The 16,568-nt window shown below is 43.2% G+C and overlaps 1 protein-coding gene across 9 annotated transcripts in view; it reads right to left on the bottom strand.

The window, feature by feature from the left end:
- The window catches only part of ryr3 (ryanodine receptor 3), an 87,882-nt gene that overhangs the window by 15,144 nt on the left and 56,170 nt on the right, over positions 1-16,568 (bottom strand). For 6 of the 9 annotated variants that reach the window (XM_069514867.1, XM_069514868.1, XM_069514864.1 and 3 more), the window contains 36 exons: positions 16,351-16,483; positions 15,377-15,480; positions 14,813-14,948; positions 14,254-14,437; positions 13,698-13,800; positions 13,477-13,597; positions 12,882-13,051; positions 12,513-12,733; positions 11,999-12,089; positions 11,617-11,757; positions 10,816-10,979; positions 10,497-10,575; positions 10,158-10,247; positions 9,703-9,846; positions 9,193-9,255; positions 9,010-9,085; positions 8,806-8,929; positions 8,578-8,693; positions 8,422-8,489; positions 8,211-8,332; positions 7,983-8,032; positions 7,837-7,897; positions 7,476-7,714; positions 6,954-7,035; positions 6,197-6,327; positions 5,933-6,051; positions 5,129-5,327; positions 4,917-5,011; positions 4,595-4,740; positions 4,312-4,399; positions 4,107-4,199; positions 2,898-3,065; positions 2,386-2,445; positions 2,173-2,307; positions 1,864-1,976; positions 1,494-1,593 (listed from right to left, as the gene is read on the bottom strand). In XM_069514867.1, coding sequence (XP_069370968.1) covers positions 1,494-1,593; positions 1,864-1,976; positions 2,173-2,307; positions 2,386-2,445; positions 2,898-3,065; positions 4,107-4,199; positions 4,312-4,399; positions 4,595-4,740; positions 4,917-5,011; positions 5,129-5,327; positions 5,933-6,051; positions 6,197-6,327; positions 6,954-7,035; positions 7,476-7,714; positions 7,837-7,897; positions 7,983-8,032; positions 8,211-8,332; positions 8,422-8,489; positions 8,578-8,693; positions 8,806-8,929; positions 9,010-9,085; positions 9,193-9,255; positions 9,703-9,846; positions 10,158-10,247; positions 10,497-10,575; positions 10,816-10,979; positions 11,617-11,757; positions 11,999-12,089; positions 12,513-12,733; positions 12,882-13,051; positions 13,477-13,597; positions 13,698-13,800; positions 14,254-14,437; positions 14,813-14,948; positions 15,377-15,480; positions 16,351-16,483 — 4,329 coding nt within the window. Of the gene's footprint in view, positions 1-563; positions 661-1,493; positions 1,594-1,863; positions 1,977-2,172; positions 2,308-2,385; positions 2,446-2,897; positions 3,066-4,106; positions 4,200-4,311; positions 4,400-4,594; positions 4,741-4,916; positions 5,012-5,128; positions 5,328-5,932; positions 6,052-6,196; positions 6,328-6,953; positions 7,036-7,475; positions 7,715-7,836; positions 7,898-7,982; positions 8,033-8,210; positions 8,333-8,421; positions 8,490-8,577; positions 8,694-8,805; positions 8,930-9,009; positions 9,086-9,192; positions 9,256-9,702; positions 9,847-10,157; positions 10,248-10,496; positions 10,576-10,815; positions 10,980-11,616; positions 11,758-11,998; positions 12,090-12,512; positions 12,734-12,881; positions 13,052-13,476; positions 13,598-13,697; positions 13,801-14,253; positions 14,438-14,812; positions 14,949-15,376; positions 15,481-16,350; positions 16,484-16,568 lie in introns of all 9 variants that reach the window. The other 3 variants (XM_069514870.1, XM_069514866.1, XM_069514863.1) reach the window with 1 other exon arrangement.

Raw genomic sequence — 16,568 nt, forward strand, 5'->3', positions numbered from 1 at the left:
ATGCTTTTATATCGAGAGCCGTCTTTTATTCTTGCTGGATGGCACAGTTTCTGTGTCTTGATGAATTCTACTGCACATCTGGTACAAAGATCTGATATGAAATGTGGTCTTCACATGACTCCGCGAGCATGCCACTGACGTCACTGCCACAAAACGCACTGTAACGTCACCTTCACACTACAGACTTACAGAGTACAGCGAAAGACAACTGGATCCAGATCTGACAGCCAAACAGCTAGTGACAGTCTCCTACTGTAGTGAAAGGCCCTCCTTACCACTGCTGTCAGAAAGGCATAGCCTGCTTTTCTAGAGCTGTGAGCGCCGGAGCTGGCCCTGTGTCTCTTGAGTTGGTCATGCAGCCTCTGACCCCTGACGGATCTCTGTTTGAAGGGTTTTGCACGCCTAGAGCGGGGGCCCCTGGGCGCTTTGGGCGAGGTCCCCCCCCGGGCGTGCTCCCAAGGCTCGACAGGCGCGGAGCTAAAGAAGCATTCGGCAGACAGGACTGGCAGAGGGGTGCCAACGCAGGGCACGCGGGGCGAGGGCAAGGCGAGCCCAGTACTTACTGCCAGATCCTGAACTAGCTTCTCCTCAAAGGAGTACTCCTCTGCCTCTATCCAAAGTCTCTGATAGGCCGGGATGAAGAAGTTGATAGCGCGATGCCTGGGGAAGGGGGAGGTGAGGGGAGGTGGGGAGGAATGGAGGGGAGTGGGGAGGGAGGTACAGTGGCGTTAGGGTGGGTTCTGGTGAGTTTTTGGAGGAAACAGGAAGGAGAGATGTAGGGAGGAGGAAGGGGTTACAGGAAGTGCATTTCAGGCAGGGTGGTGATTGGTCAATGTGGGACCCACTGGCTCTTCTGACTGGTCACATTTGGTAACTGCAGTTACTTCCATCTGGTTTGTAAAATTCATTAGAGAGCATGCACACTTTAGGGGGGAAATGCAGTTTTCCAACACATCAGTGGATCTGTGAAACAACGTGAATTCCTTTCTAGTAATTTTCAGATTTCAACAATATTTTCCTTCACAAAGTTGTGTTAAAACAAAACTGCATAACCTTCGGCAAAATGTCAGATAAAAAAAAAAACAAATCTTTATAGTATCAATGATGCAAAATGACAAAACAACTGTTTATGTATTACTGAAACCAAACAAATGATGTTGTAAACCAACCGGCCAACTTATCAAAGTCATACAGTATTTAATAGATTTCTTTCTTCTTCTTTTTCTTTCTTCATTCCTTCCTTAAGGGTTCACCTGAAATGAAACAGAGGCCTGCAGCTCGCAGTGTTTCCACTTTCCAAATCGGTTTGTTTCCATCAATTCTTGGGCTCATACTAGCTGACCAATCAGAATCAACAGTGCAGAAACAACTGGTTGCTAGGCAGCGATCGGTCCACAGCCTGGTGGATGAAAAGGAGGGGAGGAGGAGGAGGAGGAGGAGGAGGAGGAGGGGGGTTGAACAGATGAAGCATTCGCCCCGTAGTTTCACTTTACCGTCAGCAAGGAGAACAGGCGGTCAAAGCTGGAGGCTTTGAATGCCCTTTCCAGCCAAACCTCCCGATATCCATTCAGGAAGTAATTATTATTTTTGTATCTGAGGGAGGATGAGGTTGTGTTATGCAAAAAAAAAAAAAAAAAAGAACAACAACACAGAGAAGAGAATGTCGTTAGGGAGGTGATGAGGGGTTTACATGGGCACACAATTAAGAAAGAAATGCCCCACCCCCCCCCAGTGATTACTTGGTGATTGTTATGTACGGTTAGATTGAGACTCAACAACATCTTAACTGGGTTGATTAAATAGATAATGTCAATATTTAACATTGACATTGTAAATCAGTTCTATGGGTGTGAAGAAACTCACCGGGGCAGATTGTAGAGTGGAGCCATACGGAAACAGGCCACCACAGCTCGCTTACGCTGTTTGGAGAGCAGCTTCTGCCACACACACTTCTTATTCCTCAGAGGCTGCTCGACCTACGAGACACATAAATAAAAAGAGCGGAACAGTGCGACATTTACAATGAAAAGCATCGGAAGGGTGTTGTATAGAGCAGGGGTTTTCAAAGTGTGGGAGAGTTAGCCCCTAATCGGAGAGCAAATAGATTTACTATTACTATTTGTTATAACTTTCACCTCTCTGCCCTACAATAGGAGGGATTCCTGTTTTTACCTGCTCCAGATGGAAAACTGCAGCAGAGATGCTCTGGACTCGGTTCACCGAGTGTTCCGGGTTGGCGGGCTCCTCGCTCTTCACCACCACGTCCTTGTACAGGTCCAACTGCCACTGGACCGCTGGATCATCCGACTACAACACAGCAACAGTCAAATCCATAAACAGACCACAGAGAATAACACTTGTGCTGATACATCTATTATAACTTACTTTGTCCTGGAGATGGAGATTCTGACGCAAGTGCTCCTTCACCTCATCATCTGTGTCTCTCTGTGAAGGGAGGGAAAGTCATCATAACACAAAAACTCAAAAGCAGTTTTGATATTATACATTAAAAAGAACTGTTGTATAAATACTTTATACTCCACCAGAATAAGAATTAAAGTTGGTAAAGGTGTTTAACTTTCATCAGGACATTGTTCTGTGATTAAACTGATTAAAAACCACAGAGACTGAAGCTTTCAATAAGTATTTCTGATAGAAGATAATAACTTTGCACTCCAGGAACTTTTAATAATTAACTTTGTTAGAACTTCGATTTGAAACTTAATTAAAATGATCAATGAATCAAATTATGAGACCAAGAATAACTTGAGAGAATATCAGGAATAAGAAAAAAGATTAGATGTTCATGGATCTCACACATAGAAAACCAGTTATCTAAATTAAGTTACTTATGTAATGCTGAATCCGTTTCACCAGATCGTATTCCGTCATCTTACCAGACTGTAGCGTATCTTAGCCAATGAGATGAGCTCCTGGTCACCGGGGGTGCACATGTTGAGGCCGATGGGCAGCATCTTCTTCAAGGCAGCGACGATCAAAGACGTCTGGATGGAGTAATATTCCCCACGACGACGCTTATGTTTCCTCTCCTGGTCCCCACCTGACTATAAAAACAGACAGTAAAACTTTATTGTCACACATTGTTACTGTGGCTCAGAAAATCTGAAGGTCTGAACAAACTGTAAAGCATGTGGAATAAACCAAAAGGTTATTCTTCTTTAAATACATTTAAGATTGGGTTGCACCTTTTCGGCTGATCTGAAAATGTATTAACATTTAATTTTTATTAACCATTCAATTTTTTTTATTTTGAAAATTCAACTCTTTCTTTAGTCTGTGGTTGATATTTCTAAATTTAAAATAACATAACAGGCACCATCGTCTATGATAAGACAAAAGCCTCAGGGCTCAGGAAAGTGTGTTTCACCTTAAAAACCCTGAGTGAGATAAATCACATCCTGGAAACCTCGACCGCCTCAACATACACGATCACGTCAAAACATCCCAAAAGAGCAAATAAATAAAAGCTCCGACTGCCAGAACAAATAAAAAAACCACATCTCACGGTGACAGGCAGTTGAGCAGCTGCTGGACCAAACACTGTCAACTTCCAGACAAATGACCGACGACAAGCGTCCACGTGAAACCTCATATGTTGTAAATCCTCGTGCGGAGGGGAAGTTAAGATGGTGTGAACTCAACATTTTAGCAGCACATGACAGGGAAATGATTAAAAACAAAGGGAAAAGTGCTTATGTGGACTTGTGTCTCTGAACCGCGGTGCCAAGGACGGAATGGTTGGGGGTGCCGTCATGAAGAATTGAGGTTGTGTTGACATGGTGAAGAGGAGAGAAGCGAGAGAGATCTTAATGAAAAGCAGAGAGGACTGAGATGCACTATGCTCCCTCTCCTGGGCTCATGACATCAGGACAGATTTCATCCAACATGAAGACATCTGTCTCTCTGAAGGGACTAAACTGTCTGACTTCGATAACTTGGATATTTCTTAGGTGGTTAAAAACACGTCTGGTTTACAAAGCTGAACGTCCAACCCCTACAAACTTCAGCCGACAGAAGATTTTGTGAGAGTATGGAAAATAATTTATTCCCATGGACCCTGTGTGTGTTTTATCCCACATATTTACCTTGGACATCTTCGTCTTGCCTTCTTCAGTCAGGAAGCCCAAATTGTTGATTTCATTCTGAACCACATAGTTTTGCTCCTCACGTTTAAAGTTCTGTATTATATATAGAAAAGAGGTTAATTAGGATGTAAATACTTCAAAACCAATTCTATTGTTTTATATTTATATATATATATATATACTAGATTAAAACTGTGAAACTCACATGGGACTTGCACCAGAGGATAAAGATCTCAGCCACCATCCTGAAGAGCTCAGTGGAGTATGCGTCAGGCTCCTTCAACCACCGACACCTGGAGCGGAGGAAAGACAGAAACCAAGGACGAATGAATTACAATATGTTTTTTTTACATCTGCGGAGGAAAACAGACGACATGGAAATGATCTCAACGTAAAAAACAGAGAGAAAGAAATACACATTCACTCTAAACAACCCCAACATCTTCAACTAAAAACTCCTTCTCACCAAGTCTGCATGTTTGTCGTACCTGTTGATATCCACGTATCGGATGAGCATGGGGTAGAAAGCATAGAGGTCCCTGCAGAGCACAGCGAACTCATCCAGGATGAGCAGCTCAGCCTCCTGGTTGTCACCTTTACTGTCGGCCTTCAGCAGCTCCTCCTCAGCCACAACCTGCAGCACATCGACAGTTTATCAATTCAGCGGATTAAATGTCTTCAAGAAAATGTTCTAAGATTAACACTCCAGGTTCAGCAGCTGTTAAAATCAGGTTGAACCACAGGTTGTCACTGAGCAGCGGAGACAATGTCAAATTGTAAAAAGGTGTTCGGTGTATTTAAAGCTCTCACCTTCACCGTCTTCTTCTTTAATTTGTCCAGTGTGGGCAGGAAGTGGGTTCTCAGCAGATCTGCCCCAGCCTTGCAGATGATTGGCTGAGAGTAAACTGGAGACGGAGACAATGCACACGTAAAGGAATCAATTTGTCAAATCCTCTGATATTACCTGACGTCCCAAACGAACTCATTACAGTCCCTGACTTTGCAAGTTTGGAGTCACCCACCTGCAATCCTCTTCATCCAGGGAGCGTCATCAATGCCCAGGTTGTTGTTGAGGATCCTGAGGATATTTCCCAGGATGATGCTGAGGTGTTCAGACGTCACCATGGTGCAGCACAGGGCATCTGGAGGTGAGTTCTCCGGACCTTTCTCCCACCAGTAGGAGAGGTAGTTACACAGCATGGGGAGGATCACCTCAATGACCTGCATTGAAGTTCAACACGAGATGCTAGTAAAAACACCCTGCACTTATTGAAGTACAATGAATTATATCCTCATCAATTACTTTATATTAATAAGATAACACCACAAATAGGACGTCAAAGATTTTAACTAGAATTCTGCCTCAGCCTACAACTCAAGTTGCAAGAAATATGGTCCCGTCTCTCTTCTGAGTCACAGAGCGGAGTAATGGCCAGAAAAGTGTTTTTGCAGAGAATTATAATGTCACCTTGAAGTTGACCTTTTACTTTTTAGATATGAACTGTCATCGTTTTATCCTGTTTAAACACTAATGTGAAGGTTTGCCATAATTTGCAAATAACTTCTTGAGTTAAGGCCAAAAACTTGTTTTTGGAGGTCACAGTTACCAGATGTAATTAAACTCCCTTCAGTCGTTTCTAATATATCATGTCTACAAGAAAATGGCACAGAGACGTTAAAAGTTAGAAATTCATGGTGCAGAGGACAAGACATCCTGACGTTAGTCCCTAATTCCATTAAAACACGAAAGGGAGTGAATGTCTTTGTGGATCCAGCCGCTTCAGATAAGTTTGCATACATTCAAATACCCCATCATCCCCTCAGACCTGTGGCATGTCACAGTAGCGAGCACCAGACTCGGAGACATCATTGACATCTTTCAGGAGTCTTTCAAGATGAGGCATCTCCGGACACATCTCCACCACCGTGTCCGGCATGCTGAGAACTAGAGCAGACAAACATCAGTCGCTCAGATTAGACACAAACTGTAACCGGTGAATATGGATTTTAAAAAGGAGACGGACACTAAACATTCATATTCACGGCATTACAATGATCTAAATTTAAAGGAGGGTCAGGTGGAAACTCACTGGCTCTCTCTCGGGGGGTCTTGGTGTTGAAGACAGAAAGTGGGTTGTGGGCGTTCAGGTGGGGCTCCAGGAAAGCTACAGGCATGGCTCCCACCAAGGTTGCAAGACTCTCACCCAGAGCAGGGAGATGCCTGAACATACAGGAACGAACAAAAATAAACACACCGACAAGAAATTGATGCATAATTTAAAAAATGTAAAGTCTTCTTCCTGTTTAAAAAGCTCTGTGTGTAGCAGATGTTGTCAGGGAAACCTTCAACATCCACATTTAAAGAGGGCCACATGGTATCAGGACTAATTTAGACCAGACAGCAGAGCTCAGGTTGGGGCCAAACCTGTCCACCGGTTTTTTTATAGCTTGAGTCAGCTCAAGGTGAGAACACTTCTCTTCCACAGCACATTTTGGGAGTTTTTTTAATTGATGTTTAAAAGCCAGTCGGGGAATAATAACACAAAATTGTGGGTTTTAATGAAAGCCACTTCCCAGGGCTCTTGTGTTTCTCTTCCGTCTGCTGCCTTTGGTTATAAAAAACCTTTTCTTTTAATAGTTTTCATGAAAAATATTCATTTGTACCGTTATCATCACATGGGCTGCCATTTCACACTTCATGAGTCCAATGCTCGTAGGGGGTGGAAGTGACAGCTTCTATTCATCTTTACCAGGCAGGGACTCAAACATACAAAGTTGCTCATGTGTAGAATTAAAATCCATTTTACATCCTGTTGTTGTAAGTTTAACAAATGTTTGGGCTCGTACCTCTCCATAAAGGGGTTCTTTCCTGTTCCCAGAGAATAGAAACACGTCAGGATTCGGTAGCAGGACAGCTGAACGTCATCCACTGAAACAAAAAAACATTAAACATTCATTTATTTTCCCAGAAAACCGTGAGATTATAACGAAAACCTAGAGACGACAGACGGTGACGGACAGATAAATAGTTGATGATGGTTTTTGACAATGGTGGGGATGTTTTTACTGGGTGCATAAATAATGGGCATGAAAAGTGTTTCCAGAAGATAAATTCACTTTATCAGATGAGTTTTTATTTGTTTAAAAAAAAATCAGAAAAGAGGACAAGAAGAAAAAAACATTTTCAGACAAGGACGCAGAGGAGGTCGTATCTGTTTTGTGATGCTTGGAAATATAACCATAAATATTCATGAACTTTTCTGTTGCTCTCTTTTATGTATTCATTTGATGGTTGTTTTTTGTTTTTGCAACAAGCACTGCAAATGCAAATAAATGAAAAAACATGTCCGCATATGAAAACAGACTCACACAGCAGGTCCACCCCAAACTCATGTGTCCTGATGTGTTCGAACACAGCGGTAAGGATGGGCAGCAGCGCCACCGTCACGTAGTTGATGCTCTGGCTGACGCTCTTCATCTGGGCCCGAGACTGCATGAACTTCCCCAGTTTCAGCATCTCCAGCAGCTTCTCCAGGTCCTCGGCCGCGTTCTCGAAGAAAGTCTTAAACCCGGCTTTGACCAGCTCCGAGCCGGACTTCATCACCGTCCTGAGGTAAAAGTATCGAGCACAACGGACTCATTTTGAACGGAAATGACTCGTTTCAATCAGGAGAGTGACGTTCGTGACAGAAATGTCAACGTCATGAAGCAGTGCTGACACTCCACTAACCTGGTGTCAAGTGAGTGAGTGATGATGTGCAGACAGCTCACCATCATTGCCGAGTCACTCCCTGTAAGAGAGACGCTCACTGTAGATATGAAGACGTTCAGAGCAAAGAGGAACAAGCACACAGACAGAGGCTATGCCGACCTTACCGAAGAGAGAAATCCTATGTCTGACAAGAGCTGCCAGTTTACAGAACAGGCTGGAAAAGAACGGAAGAAAAGCAGGAAAAGAATTGGATGCAAAGAGAACAAAGCAAAGCACAAGAAAGAAAAGATTTGATGAAAGTTTGTATTTTTCATCGAGATTCAAAAGGGATGAAGTTTATTACAGGAAGGAAAAAAACCTGACAGGGGAAATTAATTGCTTTTGTACAGTACCTTGTGACCATCTCTTTCTCTTTGTTGGAGGCACAGCCGCAGCTGCTCATGTTCTTGCTGGGCGTGGACAGGAAGTAAAGACAGTGGTTCTTAAAGGTTTGATCGGCCAGAGGAAGCAACACCTGGAGAGAGGAAATGCAGCTATTTAGATGGAAACTTTGGGAATTTATCGTTGTCTCATTTGGAAAAAAGTGTTGATGGACTTCCAGACCTTGGCAAAGAACTTAATTTCCTGGTCATGAGGTGATTTGTCCGTTTTCCCACTGGTGGCCATGGCCTCTGGATTAAGAGCGGGGAGATCAGTGTCAAGGAAGATTTTCAAATCAATGTACCGGACCTGAGTTTTTTAAAAAAATCACACACTCACCCAGGTGAGCGATGAACTCCTGAGCAGAGTCGATATAGTTCAACATCCTCTTGAGGAACTTGAAGGAAAAACGCTTCTCCATGGATGACGACTCCTGCTCCATGTCCTTCAGACCTCTGAGATGAATAGATCAGAAATTAAATCTTGTATTTTTCCCTGAGTCAACAATTTGCTAAACTTTAAAAACTTTGTGCTGTTGAAACATGAAATATTTCAGTGACAGGAGACCTTGTGATAGCATAGCCACTGATCTGCAGAAACTTGAAGAGCTCCTGGGCCTTCTCTCTGTCTCTGTACTTCTCTTTAGCCGTCAGGGTGTCATAGGGAACCAGCAGCGGGTGGGTCCCTCCTCCTGGAAAAACACATGTCACTGGTCAGACAGACACCGGCTCAAATGATGACGTGTGTTTTCAAACTGTCCGTGTCCCTCACCTTTGCTAACGAGCTCAGTTTTCTTCTTCTTGGCCCAGATGTTGTGGTAATTTTCAGCAACCACCTCCACCATACCCTGCACACACACACCACAACGTCAGTATGTTTGTGTCTCAGACCTGTTTTATTTTATGGCACGGTACAGAAGCAGCAATTACTAAGTAGAGTCAAACACAAACCAACCTGTAGTTCTCTGGACAAAGTGACATTATGCAGGTCCATCACAGCAGGACTGAATCCATTAACCTACAAGGTCAGAGAGAGTGAAAATATTTCCCAGATTTCCGTTGCTGATCATATTGTTAGACATTGAAATATTATATCTGTTGCGACACACACTAGAGGGTTAAATTGATCTATGAGAACAGAAAGTAAATACAACTGCAGGATACTTCAAAGTTCAAATTGCAGCAGCTTCTCAGTGCGAAAACAACAGCGATGCTTTTTGGTATTTCTGTGGCAACAAAAAACATTTCGAGGGAAAAGTTTAAGTGATGCTATTATTCAAGTTATTAGCTTTGTTGCTTTGCTCTGTGGAAAGGAGCAGTGTAGCAATTCACAAGTTTAATGGAGTCCCATTTAAAATTATCTCCACACGGTTCAAAAAGTGAGGATAAATAAAACAAAGAAGCAGCTTTGTGACAATAATATTGTGTAATAAAGGTGAGGAGCAGCAGCGCAGTGAGACGTTACCTGAGACTCCGAGATCTTTCGTTGTTTTTCGCTCTCTCGCTGTTGGAAAATGGCTTCGCCCTCCTTGGTCCTCTCAACGTTCCAGCCCATAGCCAACATGCTCTTCAACGACTCCCTCACTGGCCAGCGGTATGTTTCTCTCTCCTGCATGTTGAACACACAAACATTTTACTTTTGTCACTTCTCATCGTCAGATCAAATCCACGCAGCTGTGGCAACACGTGAAAACACAAACAAGTCAAACACATCTGAGCTAGAATTAAAAAAAGTTAATTAGAAAATCATTAACCAGTTTCATTCTGTCAAGTTTGAGCCAATTAGTCTTCACAACAACCAAAACTTTCATCCTCTGGCAAAACTTGATGTGTGTAGTCGTTATTTTCTGCATTAAAATACATGTATCACTTATTCTGCTTGTGGCAGCAGCAGCTGCACGTGTACCGGTGTGCACGTACCTTCTCACTCAGAGCTTTGTAAGCTTTCAGCAGCGGATGGGTTTTATTCTGCTCATCCATATTGTCTCCGTGTTTCCAGCCGGCTGACACCTGCAACAGCAGTTCATTACACGCACTTCAGTTATACAAAATCAATTACATAAATACAAATATACTGCGCACGCTGACTGCTCAATGCATGCTAGTGTACCAGAAACAAGGTAAAGTACAAGTACAAGTTACCATTTCATGGCATTTTATATAGAAACACCCCCCCCCCCTATTTTCTGAATACAAGAGTCATTATTCATCCTCTGTCAGCACGAGGGGGGAAGATACACGAACCACAGCACGGCTCACCTTCTCTGAGGACCACTTGTCATGGGAATGCTCTGCATATTTGTTGGCAATGTACTCAAGTTTTTCAGGAAGGGAGATACTGGAAAGAAGAGATCATGTTTAATTACTTTCTGTTAATACAAAGGCAGTTGACTCGTATACTGAGCGGGGAGAAGCTTAATTTTTGTATTTGTAGACAAATTTAATTAAAAAGCTTGTTCTTAAACAAAGGGCTGAGCCAGTTTGTCAGTTATTAATTCCAACATCGCTCCTTTCAATCCCCTCGGTTTCTAGAAATAGTAAGAGGCTTTCAGAGTGTTTTGTTTTCCAGAGCACTCACTTGACAGTGTTAATGGGTTTGGGGTCAAAGTTGCCCTGTGCATCCACTGATGCCTGTTTCTCCAGTGTTGCCCCGAGACTGGCATCCACAAAGTCAGGCGGCAGGGCTCCGGCGATAGCACACAGACAAGACATGGCCATTTTGAAAAGGTCGGCGTCGTACTTCTATAAAAAGAGACAGATAGGGCAGAAAGGAGGGTCACAAACTTTTTATCCCACTATCTTGTCTACATTTTCTTACGAAGAGGTGTCTGTTCAGATCATTAGATTGATAGACTGAGCAGAGCAAAGCCGGGGGAAGAGAAAGAAAGTAGGAAAAATATAAGAGAGAAAGCTGGAAAAGTCTGCACCGAGCGATGGCCTGTCACAAACTGATAAATGATTCATCTGTTTTTGGATTCGCCTCAGCTGCACTGCTCACAAGCACTTCATTGAGCTTTCGCTTCACTACCTCTGACTAACAAGAACTTTTCTCTCAGGAGAGCCACACTCGAGTGTGGAAAAGTCAAGATTTTCAGAAAACTGAACATAAGAAAACTGCAGCACACAGAGACGAAAGCTTTGTGAAAGCGAAAAACCACCGGAAAACATTTAGTCATGCAACAGAGAGCGATATAAGGAAAATATTGCCTGTGTCTCTAAACACATCAGATGTAATCTCACAGATGGAAAGTGACAGATACAGAAAACACAGAGAGGTATACCAGATATCCAAAATAACCGGCATAGGAAATTCTTGGTCCTTGCATACGCTGTCTGGTTATCTTTATAAATATTCGATAAAACTAGGTTGTGGTTGTACCTTCTGAGAGAGCGAGTCAAAGATTCCCCAGAACAGTTTCTTGGTGAGGAGCAGCTCCTCCTCGGAGGCCGTGCCAGAGCTGCCCATACCAGTCGGCAGGCAATAGTACTTCCAGTTTTGCTCATAGTGGTTGGTCATCAGCTACAGAACAGAGATACGAGACAATATAGGGATTAAAATTAATAATAATAACACAAATTGGAATCCGATGATAAGAGTACTTCTTTTAATTAGGAATAAATTCAATGCAACATGAATAAATGCGTAGTGGATAAATGGGGAATGAAATATGGGCTGCGTCTGTCTCTATTTTAATTATCCCATAAGTCTTTCAGCTACTAAATCCAACAACTGTGACAAGACATCGTGACCAGTGTCTCACCCGCAGAGGTATCTTGCAGTATTCCGTCAGCATGGGAACATCAAACACCAGACGTCTAAGCAGCTGCTGCATCATGGAGGGACGCAGATGCCTTAGAAAGGATTTAATTATTATATTATATCATGACATATTTAGTACGGAATACAAATGTAGAGGATATGCATGTAGTTAATTATAAGAACAGCAGATTGAAATAAGGAAAGAATATTAATTTCCATGAAACAAATTTGGTTGTTTTCTTTCACTGTGTAAATTTGCAGCTTGTTCGAGTCTTGAGCTCGGTTGAATCAGCCACTAAGTGATATTGAGCTTCACCTAGAAAACCTCAAGTCATTGTTTCCTGTAGCTTGTGATTTTTGGTGAACGGACCAACATGCTCTGGTGAGCGGAACAAACTAAAGCCTGTCACACTAAACCCTGAGAGAAACCATTTTACGGTACCATTGTTAACAGCAAGAAAAACAGTAATCTTCAGCTCCCCTCTAATATGTTCATAGAGTTTGACAGGCCTTACTTGCAGATAGCGAGCAGACAGTCCTCGATGGCGTCCCTTTGGGCTTTGGTGAGTGAGCGGCCTTTGGACAGCCGGTAGATGGTCTGCAGCGTGGAGTCGATCAGCTGAGCGTAGTGGTCGGTGCTGGCGAAGAGGGCGGCACAGCGGGTCAGCAGAGGCAGCAGGGCCGAGCCGATGTATCTGTTCATGGCCAACGCCGTCTCAGTGGTGCTCAACACCTCCTGTGGGACGGAGAGCAACACATGCATGTCAATGTTAGCATAACGCTGGAGTGCTAAGATATTAAACCTGCAAGCAGAAAAGGTTTTGGTAGATAGATGTAGTTAAAGGCTGGTTATGGATATGTGGAGAAAGATATTAAGGACTCACCGTATCCAGAGATGCTGAGGCACGGAGGTCAGGCAGGAAGCCAACCTCCAACATCTGGAGCAGGAAGCTCTGGTCCTCGATTCCGTACACTCGGTCCAGGAAGAGCACCATGGGGGCCTTGTGGTCCGGACAGAAACAGGCTGACATGTCGGGCTCGGTCACTGTGCCATCTGAAGATTGAATGTATTTTAGTAATAATAATATTAACTTATAAAAATGGGCTTGCAAGTAAAGGATTCTCAGCAGTAAAAATTCAGAAGGAACAAAGAAAAGAGAACAAAAGTTCATCTTTAAATACAGAATCGAATGAAACATGATCTATGTAAGTGTGCTGTGAGTGTGTATTTAAAGTAAAAACAAATTCAACACGTTGCTTTGCTATGACAACATGACCTACATAACGTACCAGCAAATCCTCTCAAACATTTTTCATGTTTCACAACTCTAAAGTTGGTTCAGCAAGCAGCAGAAAACATTTCCCTCTGACACAGCTTGTGTAAATTCAAATGTTCTAGTAGAGAGCTGTGTTCGTGCCCAACCATCAACGTTTGCATGAAGCAACAAAATAAAACAGCCGCCATGATAAAGACCGTACCTTTGTTAACCACGGGCATTTTGAGGGGGATGCTGATGACGCCCACGAGGTCTGTTGTCGGAACAAGAGAGCGCAGGATGGCTCTGATACGCAGAGCTTCACCTTTACCCGCGTTGATAAGCTGTAACATGGGAAAAAAAAAGACATATTAAACATACGCCACATCATTTAATTCAGATTGTGATGTATTCCTCAGCTCTCGTTGTTGTCATGAGCCTCACATGCATCTCCGGAGCACAACGTCCCAGCAGGTCGATAAGCGCTGAGTAGAAGGACATGATGGCGTTGCCCATGTGGATGATTTCTCCTTCTTCCTCACCAGACCTGAGACACACAGACACAAACATTCATGTGTTCAACAATCTCCTTACAGGCTACTATGAAATACATACTGATTTTGACCAGCATCCCAAATTCTCTTCTTCCTTCAGGCAATAATAAGCACCCCCCCCATTAAAATGCAGCCAGTGTATATTACAGTCTTTGCATATCAATGTGTGCAGGCGTGCACCAACACTTTTTCCCAAACTCATCTTCAATCAGTGTTCAAGTTTTGTTTTTGGCAGCTTCACGCTTCTTGTAAAGCTATAAGCAGATAAGTCCCTCTGTGTCTTTGAGCTAAATGTGTGTGTCAAAGCCACTTTTCACGACTAAAGCCAATGGATGAATTACAAAGCCGCTTTGCACAAAGCAACAGGAGGCTCAAAGGGCTTTTCAGCGTCTAGTGATGGTCTCAGAGGCTTTTCAGATTTGTGAGGAACTGGTTTGGATTCCTACCCAGTTGTGACTCCGACGGGGGTCTTTGGCAAGTCCAGAGCAGGGTCCTCAGCGATCTTGATGGCCTCCTTCATGGCGGCCAGCAGACCCTGGCCTCCCTCTCCCCTCAGGGCCGGGCCGAAACACTCAGGTCGTCGGATCAGCAGCTTCACCACCACATTGGCATTTTCCTCCACGCTCTCCCCTGGTGCACAAACACAGCAGGCAAAGGGAAAGTGATAATTAAATCAGCCATAAAAGGACAGAGTGAGGTGCAGGGTGGAAAACAGGGACATGCTGCCCAGTGCTTTCCAAAGGGGCTATTTCATATTATTATTATTGCAGAGCCAACATTTCCCATTATAGCCACAAGCCCGTATTTTGAAATGATTAAAATTCTTAACAGTGAATCTCAGGCTGTTTGTTTTCTTTCTCTCGTCGCATTGTTTGCTTCTATAGCACATTTTCCACATGAAGGTTGATTATTAATAGACTTGTTTAGTATGGTTACTCTAGGGCACCACCAGTTAACACAAATGTATTCATTTATTCTACGTGGTCAGTATGAAAGTCCACATACCGTTGCAGAAGACGGCGAACCTCAGGAAGGACAGGTAGCGCTCTCCCTCGATGGGGTTCCAGCCGAGGTCTGGGTAACCCTTGGCAAGCAACATAGCGCAGCTCTGAAGACCACAACCCGCCAGGTACATCACCACCTACACACAAACACACAACATTCATTGTGGTTATTTTAATGGAACATTATCGTGCTGAAATCTTTCTGCATTTTTCTCTGAAACAACTGACTCACCACAAAACGTTTTTAATAACGTAAATGTCTATACTTATCATTATGCACACATACATCATACTAATGACACCATATAACATAATGTGAACATTCTAACATGTGAATCAACAAAAATAAATAAACATTACAGGCTACTATTTTTAAACCGTACGACTATTTTGGCCATTTTTTGCTAAATTTTAACACAAAGTGGTTGAATCGTCAATTACTGTGTAGTTTTCCTCCATGTCTATTTATCACTGATATCATTAACCCCCTCAGGCATTTATTTGCAGTGAGCGATGTGTTCACTGCTGTGCTGAGCTCCTGATTTATAGTGCAGAGGTAACAAACCTTCTCCAGGTCAGGCTCCTCCAGGGCCAGAGCCAGGCCGTTGTTATCCATCACTGACGACGCCGCCACATCCAGCGGAGTGGAGCCCCGCATCGCTTCAGAGGCTGAAGACACAGACACACAAGTGTCACCAGCAGAGTCTGCACGCCTTTCATTCTTGACAACAGGGGGCAGTGTATCCACACATGCAATCCTGATATTCTCCATCCCCGCTGTTGGTCAACTCAGAACGATGTTGATGAACCAAATCAGGTCTGATCCTTTTGAACGAAAGCTTTTTTTTTAAAATTACAAATGACACCCTGATATCTTATATTAAGAAATGTGGACTCTCTTTGAATATTAGCTCAGATATTCATTGTATATAATAATATAACTAAAATTAGAGTTGGGATTTAATAGAAATGTTGTCGAACCATTTTATAAAATCTTTAATCTCTTATTAAACCAGCGGCAGGCTGTAGAGGTGCAGGTGTTCTAGTTGACAGCAGCTCCTGAGTCACCAGCACCCAGGCCCCGGTGACTCATCAGTCCTTCCCTGCATGACTAAGTTACACCCACCTCGTCCCCCATTTTCCTCCCTCTTTCACTTCCGTTCTTCTCCTGCCAACAGCTGCTATTTGCCCCTTTTATTCACAAAGTGATACCCAGTTATTTTGAATTACGGCCTGTTACTTTTCCTCACCAGGCACTTTTCATAATGTTGCGTGATAAGTTCTATTTAAATTAGTTAAAAAACGTTTTTTGCATCATCGGGAGCAACAAGAGAGCAATCTTTCATTTCTTACAGTCTGACAAAAACTTGAGGTGGAAGCAGTTTTTCAAGGTTTCACTATAAATATTCCCCTGTCAACGTTTCCTTCACTTTCTTCTGCTCATTGCTCATATTTAACCCTTTCATGCATGTTTAAACGTCTGTCATCTATCTCACCATACAACAGCAAAAGAGCAAAAGAGATCGTTTTGCATTTTACCCAGTCCGACGCTGCTGTTCTCCAGCAGGTAGCTCAGGTGGTCAAACATGGCTTTCTGGTTCTGGCGGCTGATACGACAGAAGTAGCACAAGAAACGACAACAGCTGGCCACCATCTTGGGGAAGGCAATCTCCTGTGGATGAAAAAATGAAAACACCCATGTGAAGGTGTGCTGGGATAAAAGCAGAACCTGAGAAACTCTTTAATTTTCCCCCCTG

This window comes from Paralichthys olivaceus, chromosome 19, assembly GCF_024713975.1.
Source record: "Paralichthys olivaceus isolate ysfri-2021 chromosome 19, ASM2471397v2, whole genome shotgun sequence".
Classification (NCBI taxonomy): Eukaryota; Metazoa; Chordata; class Actinopteri; order Pleuronectiformes; family Paralichthyidae; genus Paralichthys; species Paralichthys olivaceus.